Genomic DNA, 15,153 nt, shown 5'->3' with positions numbered 1-15,153 from the left:
TAGCATTAAATACAAAGTAACCTGTAATAAACTATTGTGTTGTGAGAAGCAGGGTGAATTAACGAGCGATTAATGAGCTGAGCTTTTACACAATGATAGACTTATCTGTATTTAGGACATTGAATTTTCATTTCACATCTTATTTATTTGTCTCACAATGAACACCTTGGGTCTCCTGTCCCACTTGTGTTTCCTGGAAACATCTCTCTCTCTTTTTTTTGACGGCATGAGTCAGAGATTAGCTTGACATCTGAAGGTGATTTGTTATCAGTGTTCAACATCTAGAGCTTACTGTTTGAGGAGGTTGGGCTGGCAAATTCTTATGTCAACAATTTTTGTTCTTCAGTTCAATTCTTACTTCCTTCTAATGCAGGTTACTTTAATCCACATGTGTCAGTTTTACTGATTCTACAGGAATTGAAAACAGTTTAAGAGATGTTAAGTTTGATACCATAGTGTTTATTATTCATTGCTGCATCTGAATAATTAGACAAAAGGTCATCTAAGACAAAGTAAATCAGTCAAAGTAAAAAGGGGAGCAAACTCTATGACATTTGATGCATTTGTAATAAAAATCTAAAAAAGTATGACATAACATGATCAACATATTACAATGTCAAAACAATCAACATTTTTGAAGCAATGCTGAAAGCAAATAAACAATATAGACTGACTTTAAGATACATATTTCCAAATAATAGCCAGGTTGTTGCTGTGGGAGAAAATAACTTAGTGCAAATCCATTTAACACACAACTGAATAAAGTAAAGGTAAAGGTATTTAATGATGATGCTCACAGTAAGCTACAGACAGAGATCAGCTTTTCAGGAGGGACTCTGATAAGATTTAATTTACGGGGCTTTTGTATTTTTTTTTTCTTTATTGAAATCCTCATGCTTTATGATTACTCACAGCTTTTTCTGCTATGTCACCCAATCGCTGCCATTCGCATTCAGCACATGTGGTCATGAATTGAATTACAAAAGAAAAAAGAAAAAAAAAAAGACAATCCATGTGTAAAAAAGGTTCAAAGGCCAACAGAGGTTGTTGTATAACACTGGCAGGGGAGAAACTAATAACTCATGTTTTAATAAATATAATTTAAATTAAATTGCAAATGTCCTCGTGGGCACCTCAGCCAATTTTAACACCATAAATTAATACAGATCCTCTATTAACGGAAGGCATAGAATACATGAATAATTCATCCCACAGAGAATAATTTAAGTCTTCTAAAAACATTAAGCTCACATTATGCTTACAGTTGATTGAGGCGATATATCAAAACTTTAATTTTAATGGCTCATAACAGCAGTAACAATTGCTCTTTGAAATCATGCTATGCATTGATCAAGACACAAGAGGAAGGCAAAATGTTCATTTCAGCGAAGCAGAAACAAATATTCAGGCTAATGGTTGTCTCATGAATACACATTTGCATGCTTTCATGTAACAATAAACAAATCAATAACGATACCACAAAAACATCTGTTTTCATTAACTGTCTTAATAAAGTGCAAGTAAAGAATAAAAGTCAAAAGCTCATGAGTACGTCTCGCTCCTGCATGCTGGTGTAGAATGGCTTCCCAAACACAAACGAGTGCAGTCCTGCCCTTAGCTTCTCAGCGAAGGCCAATACAATGTTCAGGTCTCCTTCCACCGTCAGATCCAGATCCGTCTTTAAATTGCGCAGGGATCGAAATGGCTTCTTCCCTTTTTGCCTGTGAAGCAAGGCGGGGAGACATTGTACTGTTGACAACCTATAATACTCAGGGTCAGAGGATTTTCATTAGCATCTAGTTTGGTTGCAGCTGTGCATATGAACGCCATGTCACGATGAATTATGTATGCTGCTACAGGATAGCAACTGAGCATAAACAATCTGTCATGGCACCTGTAAAATAGTATGCCCTTAGACCTCAGGCTGTTAACAATACCATAAACAGGACTGTTTTATGTTTTCACACAAGCCCACGAATAATGGTTTTCCTTGTGTAGTTCTCTCTGGAGTGAAATATGTTCAAGCTTTTACTACGCATGGGGAAAAAATGTCATTCAAAACATCTCTTTTGGAAACATTTTAAGCATTTTAGACAAAATTAAAACAAAGTAATGTTTTGTGCTATCAAAAAAACATTTTAAAAAATAATTATCATGAAAATAAATTAGTTGAATATCTGTATTATAATTTGCTGAAGCCGAAGGTGTCAGTGTGGCCAGAAGAATTTAGATCACTTGTGCAATACAGATGCCCTTAATGCATTGTGTTTCATTTGTTGGTTCTAAGGTAAAACACCTGTATTGTACTGTATCTCTATTTTCCTATCCTCCTGAATTTCAACTTCATAAAAAACTACTTTTTATGAACTTCTAACTGTGCTTCTGTTCTTGGGGATAGACTACTGTTTATGAGTAAATTTTTTTCAAAAAATTGGAGCTGCACAAAGAAATTTTGAGGTTTTAGATGTAACAAACAGGTTGCAGGAGAGAAATAACTTCTGCTGTGTTCTGAGTTCGGCCAGAGGCTAAGCAGAATACAAACAAACTGGTTCTAAACTCCATGGATGGCTGGTGCCATCAGCTGCTAGCTAGCTTACGGCTAATGTTAGAGGCTGTTAGAGGTGAATTTAAAAAAGAAGGTTGATAGTATGAGTGAAATGAAAATTCAAAATTCATCAATACATTGCAACACAAAATGCAGATGTGCAGTTTTGAAAAGACCATAATACAAAAACTGATACAGCTCCATTTCTTGTGTGTGTGATTTTAGTTGTACAAGCATTTTGTGTGCATGCAGGCTTGTTTGCCTTTTCTGATGCAACAATTCAAGCCCTATTGCCAAGCCCAGTGCAACCTTTGATACTCTACAACTAATTAGTACTATGCAGTGTTAGAACTTTATTTTGAGTGCAAATGATTGCAAAAGGTCTTAGAATAGAGACTGGTTTGGTTTCTTAGAGCCATGGTATTAGGGCACGAATAAGGAAATGAATACTAACATTTTCATATAATGTGATATTTCTCTGCAGTTAAAAGTAGAATAAAAGATTTAATTTCATCAACATTATACCCAATTATAAGGAATTTAAGCCTGGCAGGGTTACACATATTCCTGAGTGTTTAAATACTTAGAAGGAGGCTGAAGTCTTCAAATGTCTTTTGCAAACAACACAAAGCAAGATTGTGCAGAAGATTAAGGAGGGAGTGACTGCTGTCCTAAAAGAAGTGGGAAGGTCAGTCTGCTGATGGGGAGCACAGAAGGAGATGAGTCAAGCCCAGATGGAGCGATGACCGGGTCACCACAGGGAGGGTGGTATGAAAAAATTCAGGGAAGCTGAAGACGTGGTGGACTGCAGAGTCTCCGATCAATTGTCGGGGCTTAAGAAGGTGCTTCTGGAGCTGAGCCAGACAGTGGTTACTGTAACCCTGATGGGACTAGAGCGTGACTAGAAATACAATTAGTCCTAGTTCTTTTACAAGGAACTGAACTGAGTCCCCAGAGAGGAGGGGGATGCGATGGATTTAGTAGAGTGTAAAGTTATAGCACTGGTTTCTAACTTGGGTGAATGTTCTGGTAACTGCCTGAATTAAAATGCGCATTAATGCAAAATGTGGTCTGAGGCCATCAAAAGCCACCAGGTCATCTTGCAACCTGGCATTCAGTCTCACTCTGAATGCCTGAAGAGGGGGGGCAGAGAAATGAGAATTTCTTGTCAGTGATCAAATGATGACCATAAAAGCATCATTTAGCGTTCTGATGATGATGATGGGGGAGGACGTCATTGCGGTCTCTCAGCCTTGTCGTGACTGGGAAGGCAATGCCGTCATTTTCTTACTAACCACATTATCCAACACTTGGCCATTATCAGATGATGCTGAGAATTCATCACAGTGTGCAGCTAGACAACCAGTCACTTCTTCCAGGTTCTTCCAACACAAATCATTCACCATTTTTCTACTTGTCCTGTAATTATTTTCTACACGGAAGCGCCAGTTATAAGTTACCACAGCCTGGTAGCACTTCCAATTGCTTGTTTGTCTGACCAACAGTCCAGTTTCAAATCTATTCAGTTAAAATGATATTAAACAGAGAAAACTAATATTCAAAATGCAAGAAAACCTGAAAACCAACTTTAACGATTAACTGATTGCAAATAGTTTTCTTTCTATCATGCTACAAGTCTAATTCTGCTCCACATATCTTCAGTGGTTAACCACTGATTGCAACCACCCAATCAAAACAAGTGTGTAGATTTTCTTTTTTTAATCTTTATTCCATTTTTTTGCACTTAGCACCTTCCTGTCTTGTAGTATTGTAGTTTGTAAATCCTTTAATTATTACTATTCATATTCTCAGTAGTGCCAAGGGTAGCACTCTTCTACAGTCCTTCACTCCTGAATGTATTACTCGTAGCGTATTCATTTTTAGTCTAATATTTCAACGTTTGTTTTTTAAGCACTGAGGCCCTGGTCTACTAAAGGTCTATAATGGTGCAAATGTCCTCTAACCTAAGTAATTTTTTCTGTATTAATATCAAATTGTAAATTCATTTTGCTGGTGCCAAACTCAAGGTCAGACTTTTTGTGCTCTTCACCACATACATATACATTATGAGGACTGGCCCCTTTGAAGGACAAAAACAGAACAAGGGGAATACTGAAATTATTCAAATATCCAGACTTCTTTTACCAGACAGGAACTTTCACCTCTGACTGTGTGCGATGTTAGCCTTTTCTGCTATTCTGGTCTTACACAGAAGCAGAAAGTCAGATCATGACAACAGACTGCCAGTTCTAGGTAGAGTTTCTACATCACAGGTTAACAAATCTGAAACAAACCATGCTCCAAATTTTACAACTGGAGTTCCCACAATTCTGGAGCTTATGGGGATATAAACAGGATGTTTAGTGTTGCTGTGGAGGTGGGGTCCACAACTTAAGCCTCATTAGCCTTTATTCATTCACATCTTGGCAGACTGTTACCACCAAAACTATGCCAGATTAGCTATTAGCAGTTCCTGTTTGCAATATATCCATGGATGTAGCGACAACTATCACTGGATCAGATCTGGTTTTGTAAGAATCATCTTTTTTCTATGATTACAAAGTGCATTTATGAATGTTTACACAATGGACATTAGAAATAAGTGTGGAAGTGCAAGTCACACTGACACTAAAAATGTGTGTTGTGTGTGTGCATTCAGATATGACAGTCTCCAAATGTATTCAAACTCGTACCTGAAAATTAACATTCCTAAAATTCCTAATGAGCTCCCTGTCTATGTGCTTGGTGTGATAAACTGATTCTGAAATATTCCTCTCAGTAGATTTCTTGTGCAGCACATCATGGCTATATATTCAGACCAGGGTGAGGGATGACTCATCTGATCATATGAGTTGTTTCTACTGCTCAGCAGAAATGGTCTGTGTTCTCTGCAAAAAGTATCCTGCACGGTTACCTGACCATATGTTTCACTTTCTCTGTGCCTGACAAACTGCTCTTCATCTTCAGCTGTTCACCAAGTGTATGCTTTAAGCCTCCAGCCGACTGAATCAGAGCAACTTTCCCATTTTCCCATGTATTTCAATGCCGAGCACAGATATTTCAAGTGTGTTCCTCTTCTGTAACTCCACCGTTCATCTACCTAGTGGCATTTGAGATCTGTCCTCACCCTAGACTAACAGATGTTTCTCCACTGGAGTTAATGTTGTCAGATCCCTATCATTCAGTCTTTGGTAATTTGTTCCTCAGGGGTTCCCATATCCACTCCCCTGTACAGCAAAACCAGGGGATAACATTAACAGATGCAGCAAATCACTGACACGACTATTTTGACTCCAAACTTCAGAAAGTGTGTAACATCAAGCTACAAGGCTTTAGGTTATTTCTGGCTGTGTGTGTGTGGGTGGGGGGCAGTGGTGATCAGCGGCGATGTCGCTGTCAAAGCAAGCAACAAACAACAGCAGGACAACAAGTGAATTATCAGCTCTGTTGTTTCCATTTTTTCTTTGTTTCTTTCTGTGGTGCGGTGTGAATGAGTGTAGCGATCTCCTGCCACACATTAATCCCTTCTGTTATGTGGATTAAAGTCTTATTTAGTGACAGCTCTTACGTTTCGTCCTCGATGTACTTGAGCAGCGTGAGGGCCTTCCTGTGGAGCAGCAGCAGGAACTGGGCCAGATAGGTGCTCCGCAGGGACAGGCCCGGCTTCAGCATGAACACCTGGGTACGACACAGGATGTCAATTAGTAGTCCAGCCTACAACTCGGCTGGAAAAGGTTGGAATAATACACCCCCCCACACACACACACACACCCCCACACCCCGCCCCTCCTTCTCTTCCTTTGTGCTAACCTTGAGAAAGAAACATTGCTGTTGTCATGGGAAAAACTTGTAACTGCAACTCTGGGAGCGCTTTCATGGGAACGCATGATGGGTTGTGACCCTTGGGAATAAATTCTCATGTTTTGTATCTATGGGCTCTGGAGATTACATCAGTGAGATGGAAGCACTTATTTCAAGTATGTACTGCAAGTAGATACAAATCAGGGTCTGTTTGATGCTACCTCAAACAAAATGTGACTGTGAATCTGCCACTTTCAGCTTCAAAGTACTATATACTGCTGTTAAAAAAAAAACAAACAGGTTTGTTGTAGATAATGTAAAAAAAAATCCACCAAATACACTTCCACTTGGTGATTTCACATTAAAAGCCCAAAACAAGCAGCAGCTGGTTAAGTCGAGAAACTGTACCTTATTTGAAAGCACAAAGCCTCTTGATTCACTCTCACACACCACGTTCTTGCCTTTGTATAGTTTGTTCATTATCACTTTGACTAATTCTCACTTTTTCAGAGTAAACTCCAAAGGGTTACCTCTCAGAGGAGGTCAGATTCATGAGTGTAATCAAAAGGGATTAAACACAATGTTTTATTTTGGGTCAGTTTCAGGCTTGTGCACAAAGGAGAATGCTTGTTAATGGTTCAAACAGAACTGATATGCTAATATGTCTCAGTTTGGTGTGGAAGAACATTTCTATGACGATTCAAATCTAATTAAAAGTGAACCAATTTCTATTCTTTGTTCATTGAATGATCAAGTATTTAGTTATGGAGGGTTTTTCATGTAAGCAAGGTTTCACAGTATTGAGACAAGGTTCTTTTTCCATCTCTGGACACAGCAGTAACTTTTCTTTCATTTACTTATTCATATTTCTCTTCTACATGATAAGTGAATAATTGTATTTTGGCCTGAATCCTCAATTCCTCCAATAAATTCACTTCCTTATTTGTTTACTTTCTCTTTTCTTCTTCTTATTTTTTTTTACTTGTGCTTTTCCCTCTTTTTTAGAGAAACAACAAAGAATAACATACAGAAGTGTTGGTATATTCTTACCTCATCTATAAAGGACTTCACCAAAGTGTCTTTATGCATGACGTCCTGGAATATATTCCTGAGAAAAAAGCCATAGTGGTTATATTTAATTTGAGAAGGGAAAAAACATGTAAACATAGTGTAAGAAAGTGCGAAGAGAACTGTACATTAAAAATGTAGAACTATGAGTTTCACGCCAAACAGAAACACAAGGAATACGTGCATGGCTTACAGATCAGGTGTGAAGGTTTCGTCAGTGTGGATGACTGTGTCTGGGGGGATGTCCTCCTCGCTGTCCGTCTTCCAGAGCGTGCTTAGCTCAGAGCGCATGTAGCGCCGCTGGTTGTATGTGTGCTCGTGGCACGGAGGCATCTGCTTCACCGTGTTGATGTCGACATCAATGTGAGTGGTTGGGTAGGGTGAGTAGAGAACCTGACGGAAGGGCAGGACGAAGCTACCCGTGGAGTCCTGGGAATGACAGAAATGAAGGTCGGAAAACTCCAATAAAAAAAATAAATATTGACAACCTGCCAACTCTAAGCTAATCTTACAACCAGGAATGATTATTTTTTTATGTGATGTGTGACAGCATCGCAACCCTCTAAAGGATAAATGGTAAGGCAAATGGATGGATGGATGGTGGATGGTGAAAGCATGTTCATACTTTTCATCCCTTGCCCCAATTTAAAGAACAGGCAGCACAGAGCACACTACGTTTGTATAAGAAGAAAAAACAACAATATAAAGAGAGGCAAAGAGCAAGCAGCAGCATACAGATATACGATAAACACCAGGTGTACATCACAGTATCTCTACAAAAACATCCTATATTCATGTGTGCAAAGACGTTTTAATAAATAATTTCACATTTTGCTAACAGGGAGCTTCCAATATCCTTTTTTGTTGTTTCTCCGTGGGCCGTTTTTTTTGTTCCACAATGCATTTTACATGGAAATCTAAAATAAGATCCTGCAGGAGCTCCACAATGCAGCCAGTGTGTACCATACTGACTCTTTATGACTGAACTAACAAGCTGTAGCAAGCTTTCTGCTGCTTCTTTTGCTGTTCTCATTCTGCTGACTTGTTGTCCATGTAGGGTTATACCCTCCCTGCCTTGCAGAGCAGCTGTAAATAGTGTGGCAACTTCCCTAAAACTTTAACCTTTGCTGACATTCATGAGCTCCGTTACTTTTTTTTACTACTTGACCCCAAAGTAACAGTTGAAAACTTTGCTGTGTGTTAAAGCAGAGAAGATCAAACTAAGAACAAAACTACAATATCTGTGTCTTAATTTGCACACCACACTGCAGTTGTTTGAGTAAAAATAAAAACCTTATGAAAACCACATAAAAAAGCTCCATGTATTAAAACAGATCTGAATCTTATGCAGTGCAACAATTTCAGGTCTGAAAAAGAAATCAGGTCAGAACAACAATCTGGGCAAGATCAAACAAGCAGACAAAACAAAGAACAATAACCAGGCTCCAATTCAAATCACATTGGACTGCGTAATGAGAGGGGAAAGTGGTGGCTACCTTGAGCAGACCCTGAACGAACAGGCCGGTGTCATATTTGAAGGAAGAGTCGGCCTTGCAGAGGCGAGAGCACTTCCTCTCGGCTGGGGTGAGGAAGAGGCAGAGAGTCCGCACAATCTGTGAGAAAACAGCCAGAATTATCAATCAACACAGTGACAGTTTAACTCTTTGACTGAAGAAGCCTTCAGAAAAAGTCTGCTTTTGATTTGATTATTAAAAAGGTGTATTCCATAGATTTCAGACAAAGGAAAAACAGGTCTGGGCATAGTTTTAGAACAACACAATCAGCACTAAATTTACTAAAGAAGCCACATTTTGATTACAGACCTTAATCTGGCATTAGGCTTGAGGCTAGTTGTTAGATACAAATAAAAGTCTTGATTTAATTGGTGCTCAATTCAGGCCTAAGGCTAATAAAACTACAAATTAAGACTGTGTAGGCTTTTGATATTCATTAGGCAAACTGTTTGCAGCTACCTCCTACTGTAGACTGCTGTAAACAGTATATGATATGTGAATATCTTTCTCATTTATTGTGCCCAACTTGTCCTCTATTCATCCAGACATCTGCTCATTTGAAGCAGTCTATATGCTTTCACCTCTTAACTTCTATTTTTTGGAGACAGTTGCAGCGGTAACTCTGCCGCCGAGCCCAGACTGACATTCAAGACAGTGACACAAGCAGTAACAGGCTGAAAAAGTGTGTGAGGGGCCTCATTAAACTCAAAACAACAGCACACTTCAAAACATTTTAAATTATGTAGATGGATTTACAAATTTTGTCTGTGTGCAGCCACTAATGTGGGAAATTTACCTTATTTACTTTCTCTGGGTTGCTTCCAACTACTATTGAACAGCCGCAAGTCTGCAGATGAGAGCTGATGGCCCTGAACCAAAGAAACAAAGACATGTAAATTAGAGGCAATTAGCTTCATTAGCATTACTCTAATTATTAGTGACAGCTTTTAGGAGTAATGATTGAGACAGAGGAACTGAGTCTGAAAAACATTTGTCATGGCTAGAGGAGGAATTAAGATAGTAGCTGTCTCTTGGCCAATGACAAGCCACATTAGCCTTGTAGTCCTTAAATTTGTGTTTTTATTCATGTAGTTTGGCTGATATCCTGACCTTTTGACCATATTTCTAAGAATTAATTGGCCAAAAAAAGAACTGTTTTGCCTGATTACTTTGAGACTCAATCTTACATTACTTAAAATACTACTTGTTAATTATATTCTATTAATAACAGCTATAAATATGTTTTATATCCAGGTAAATAAGTTCCAGTTTATAGATACTTTGTCATCTCCACAGGATGCGGAACTAATCCTGTTCAGCTCTGAACAATCACGAGCCTCAGTGCCAGAATGGACTTTCTGGACTCTCAACACTAAACAGCAATTTAGCTTCCATCCCTTCTCTGGAGGAAACTTTGGCTAAGTGGAGAGCCATTACTCATCATTGGAAGGTTGATGGGTGTTAAATGGGCATTGTTCATCATCTGTCTCCATTTGCCTGTACAGGAGTGCTTACTTGTGGAGGAAATCCTCATGGCAGCTGTCCCCGATGTCATCATCATTTAGCACGGTGTCTTTTATCTACTCAGCAGGAGCGAAACAAATTAGTCATTTTTAAAATTGGTCTGAACAAAGACAAAAAGTGCTGATGGGCGCATCTGTAGGCAGCGCCATGAAAAATAAGATGCAGAAAACACCAGCGAGTAACAGCCTAAGTGGAAACAGCGAGAACGATTCTGAGGAGCTTCTTTGTGCCGCCTTTTTTTGTTGCATTTGCATATTAGAAGGGAACAAATGTGCTGAATCACACTGGGTGGTAATCTAGGCAGAGAACCTGGATAATTCAAACCTCTTGGAAATAAAAGCCATTTGAACAAGTGAAACACTGGAAATTTACCAAAGTTAGAGACAAAGGTCTTGTTTAGATTTCACATGAGTGTTTCAAAATGCAACCCAGATCCTTTCAGTCCCTGCCACCATGATGTCCACATGATAAGCTATTAATTCTCACTTCACTTTTAAAAATGTAGGCGGCAAGATTCTCAAAGACCTTTGCAGTAAATGACGAATGCTGACAATGTCAGCCACCACTCATTTTTTTGAAAATGAATCACAATGTCAGCATGTTTTTCAACATGTCTCCGCATTTGACTACAAAACATGATGTCTCTCCTTTTCATCTTGTTGTTGCCAAGCTGTTGCTGACACGCGAAACATGCATTCATGATCAGTATTGTAAGTAGATAAGGATGAGAATATATATATATTTGTATGTGTATGTATGTGTGTGTGTGTGTGTGTGTGTGTGTGTGTGTGTATGTATGTGCTGCTCACATCTATGTCTTCTGGCACACTGTGTGTCTTCATAGATGCCAGCAGTTCCATGATCGGGACAATCTCCAAGCTCAACACTGAGATGATGTTGTAGCCCTGAAGTTAAAAGGAAAGAGCAAACTTATGCAAAAGACTTATGCACTGCACAAATACTGAAGCCAGCTGAATGAGAGAACCACTGATGATCTCTTTTATCAGTCTGGATTTCACAGCTCTGAAAAAACAACTAATACACAGGTATTGTTCGTACAAAATGCTGCATGGTGATATACTGTACATGGGGCAGACAAAATAAATAAGAGCTAGACCCATATAACAGTCAGGTAGATTTTACAGTCCTCCAGAAAACACTGATCAGATTATTTTCCCCACTGTAAAATGTCACACACAGTACATTTATTAGTTTCCAAATAAAGAAAATTAGTTATGTATTATGTAAAAAGATTTTTCAGTCTTACATAAAAAAGGGAAAAATGTGCTTCAGCCCTCATTGTGTTTACAAGACAGGAGGTTAAACAGACTGGACACTACAGTGACTCACTATCACAAAGTGGTACTATGAGACAGGACGGGCCAGGGCTAGCTAGTTAGCATGACAACTTCCAAAGAAGAAAAGAAGTGCCAGAAATAGAAGCAGAACAAGAGTAAACATTGGAGTTACTTTCCACTGCAGGAGACAGCTCTTGGTGAGTAAGGGACTGACGTTTGACACTGAACTCACAGCATTTCTTCTAGACTGGTAAATAAACAGTTGTTAATGCTAACACTAGCGATAGCAAAAACTTACTTAAAACACCTTTAAATAAATCATCAAATATTATTAGCAATTACAAATGCTCCTAGAAATGTTTGTTATACTAGATTAAACAAGTCAGGGTTGGCTATGTTAATAAATGTAAATGTGTTTTTCTACAATACCCCTGTTCATTTAACAGCAGAGGTCCAGTTCCTCAACTGTTAAAAACACGCAGCTGTACAAGAACTGATTTTTGCTCAGCGGCAAAAAAAGTGCTGAGGATGAATGTCCAGCCCTAAAGCCAGTAAGGAGTATTTGTCAGCTGTAAGAGCACTGGCAACCTGGACTATGATATATAGAATTCGTCAAAGCAAAACAACACGACTAACAGAGAGCACCAAATAGTCCAAACAGCAGGTGTATCAGGCAAAATAAAAACCTACTAAAATATTTATGTCAGGGGGAGCAGTCTGACAAGGGGAACACAAACAGAAAAACCAACAAACGTGGATGTGATAAACATAGACCTATACAGCAGTGTCTACAAAGGTGATGTATTTTGAAGCGTTGTGTGAAACGTTATTTTGTCTACCCCTATTATTACCTGCTCACCGGCTCTCTCTGTAGGAGCTCTCAGAACTAATTAGCTAACTTATTCCTCTGTGTTTGGAGACTGCAACTTTATTATTCTGCCAATGTTGCTGCAATCCCAAATGGATGAAACAGAGGTGATAGATTACTTAATACCCCTTTAAAACTAAGGTTCAATAAGGTTTTAAAGTACCTTTTATGAGTGCAAAGGGTAATAATTTGTCTATTCTTGTGTGAATACTAAGCATATGTCCAGGAACTAGAAGTCAAGGGATCAGAGGGACTTGAAGCGTACCTTCTGCATCCAAATGCGCCCCTTGCGAATGACGTGTTTTAGCCTCTCCACACAGATGGTGTGCAGAGGCAGGTAGAAGGCCAGCTCTGTCTGAGGTAGGATAATGGACAGGGCACACGTGTTCTTGTCCCCCTTCAGCTCGCCGTCAAAGATGAGAGACACAATGATGACGCCCTTTTCTGCAAGGACAAAGAACTTCACATCCACAGCGCCACACTCAGCGCTACGCAGAATCTCTCCATTAAGTGTGTGATTGGCCAAAAACGTGACCTCTCCATCGCTGAGGAACATCAACTGGTCACCCTTTGGTACCCAGATGTGGCGCACCCGTGGTCCCAGGATGTTGTCCCAGTAGGCAAAGGTGGCAGCCAGCAGTGGGCATTCTCCCTCTATTGCCACTTCAGACTTTGCCACAGCAGGTGACTGGGGTGGACAGCCAGAAGACATTGCGGTGGTTTGGAATCGTCAGTGTCTTCTGTAAGGCTGAGTGGTATGGAACCTACATCAACACAAAAAATATCTGTTGTGTGTATGCAAGTGAATTACACCATTGACAAAGTAACTAAAAGAATAATGTTTGTGAACAGTTGAATTTTTGCCACAACTTTAATTGAATAACAATCAGAAATTAATGATTTCTGTTAAGTTAAAACACACTAAGAATCTAGTACACATAGTACTACCTCTCTGTGGAAATGAAACTGATGTGTTTTGCTCTTCAAGTCAGCTGATACCTCTCAGACCCACCAAAAAGTAACTTCTCTTTCTCTAACAATGAAAACTTCAACATGAATGAATGCATGCCTTCTGCAAAATTTCACCAAAATCCGTTTAAAAGAGTGGCAATTTAAGATTTCTAATAATTTTCTATAAAATACACACCTGTTAGATACTTCTGCAAAAACCTATACTCGCACTTGTGGTCTTCGTTCTAATTCGGTATACAGTACCCTGATATATTAGAATTTTATAACGATTTATTTTTTACTTTTCTAGCCGCTTCCTAGATTAGGGGGTGTTGTACGCAAAGTCTTGAGCGGTCAGGACAAGCGTAACAGACACATGTAAATAACGATAAAAAAAAAATTAAACTGTTGTTTATGATTGCTTGTATGTATGCCGAATTTACTAGGGTCCCTTAGTGATTTGGGATTTGTAGTTGTCTTGTTGCCAGGTCGACGTGTATATCCGCAGCCAGCAATGTGACTTTATTTTGACACCTCATGTATGTAGATTTACATACTTTCACAGGTAAAAACAGCAAGTAAATAGGTTTACATCTCAGACTTACGTACAATAAAGTAAAGAATCAATGCGGGATTATTTAACACAATACAACTTAATGCTAGAATCGATAAGGAATACGGAACGAAATAACGCTTCCGTTAGTGTTTGATCTGACAGTATTTTGTAGTACCGCTAACTCAGGCTAGCTCGCTAACTGGCGTTAGCCCAACTAACACTGACATAGGAAGCATAGGAATGACATCGCTGTGACTTACTCGTTAGGTCTTTTTAGCACCGAATCGCCACGCAACAGCGTTTCTATAGGAGGAGTTTCAAATGCTGCAGTACAGTCATTATAGCAGTTTTTCTGTTACTGCCATCGCATGTAACACTTTAGTGGTGATTAACCAGATTCATTTTTTGTTGTCTTCAAGACACTTCCTAGAACGTCAGTCCTACGTCAACAACTGACAGCGCTGCACATCGCCCTCTAGTGAGGAAGGCGCGGCGTTGGACATTGAGTCAATGATGTCATTTTTATTCCAGGCGACCACCTGCAGAAAATTAGTCATTTAAATTCATTTACATGGAGCCTGCCCATACAAATGGTTGTATCTGCAGGCAAAACACTTTGTGTGTGCCTTTTAATTTCATCACCCTGGGGCTTTGGTGAGACTATATTAATGGCATCTCACTTCAGTCCCGGAGACCTAATACTCTTTTCCCCCCCTTAAATCATTCGATTGTAAATTGCATTCATGACATCTTCCATGAGTATCTGGCTGCAGACCTCCATGATGAGAACCTCATGTGTCAAGAGGTGTGATTATGTTATTTTCCTTGAGGATATATCTGACATTGTCAAATTTATAACAATTTTGAACATCTTTACTCCTCCCTTACCTTAAGGATTAGTGCATCCATTGCAGTTATCCAGTGAGCCCCTCCCCTCACGGAAAGTTTGCTGAATTATTGTACAACCACAAATGCCTGCACACCTATTCTCAGCACTGTATATTCATCTACACACTGTATACACACTG

General features: G+C 39.2%; 1 protein-coding gene across 1 annotated transcript; it reads right to left on the bottom strand.

Annotated features, from left to right (window-relative positions):
* Window positions 1-438: 438 nt before the first annotated feature.
* c9orf72 (C9orf72-SMCR8 complex subunit) lies at window positions 439-14,572 on the bottom strand. Its single transcript, XM_018697739.2, has 10 exons — window positions 14,386-14,572; window positions 12,884-13,382; window positions 11,262-11,357; window positions 10,444-10,508; window positions 9,725-9,797; window positions 8,911-9,027; window positions 7,608-7,843; window positions 7,397-7,454; window positions 6,114-6,223; window positions 439-1,721 (listed from the first exon to the last, which is right to left on the bottom strand). The coding sequence occupies exons 2-10, from the start codon at window positions 13,328-13,330 to the stop codon at window positions 1,535-1,537; spliced, it is 1,389 nt and encodes a 462-aa protein (XP_018553255.1). The 5' UTR covers window positions 13,331-13,382; window positions 14,386-14,572; the 3' UTR covers window positions 439-1,534.
* Window positions 14,573-15,153: the final 581 nt, after the last annotated feature.

The sequence above is a fragment of the Lates calcarifer genome, linkage group LG19 (genome assembly GCF_001640805.2).
Source record: "Lates calcarifer isolate ASB-BC8 linkage group LG19, TLL_Latcal_v3, whole genome shotgun sequence".
NCBI lineage: Eukaryota > Metazoa > Chordata > Actinopteri > Centropomidae > Lates > Lates calcarifer.
Note: the sequence above shows the minus strand (reverse complement) of the source record. Positions and strands in the feature narration are given on the sequence as shown.

Excerpts from the sequence above, each read along its gene's own strand:
- c9orf72 (XM_018697739.2), bottom strand. The coding sequence starts at position 13,330 with ATGTCTTCTGGCTGTCCACCCCAGTCACCTGCTGTGGCAAAGTCTGAA. Across the intron at positions 7,455-7,607 it reads GAAACCTTCACACCTGATCT|GAATATATTCCAGGACGTCA; the intron begins GTAAGCCATGCA and ends CTTTTTTCTCAG. Across the intron at positions 1,722-6,113 it reads AAGTACATCGAGGACGAAAC|GCAAAAAGGGAAGAAGCCAT; the intron begins GTAAGAGCTGTC and ends CTTGCTTCACAG.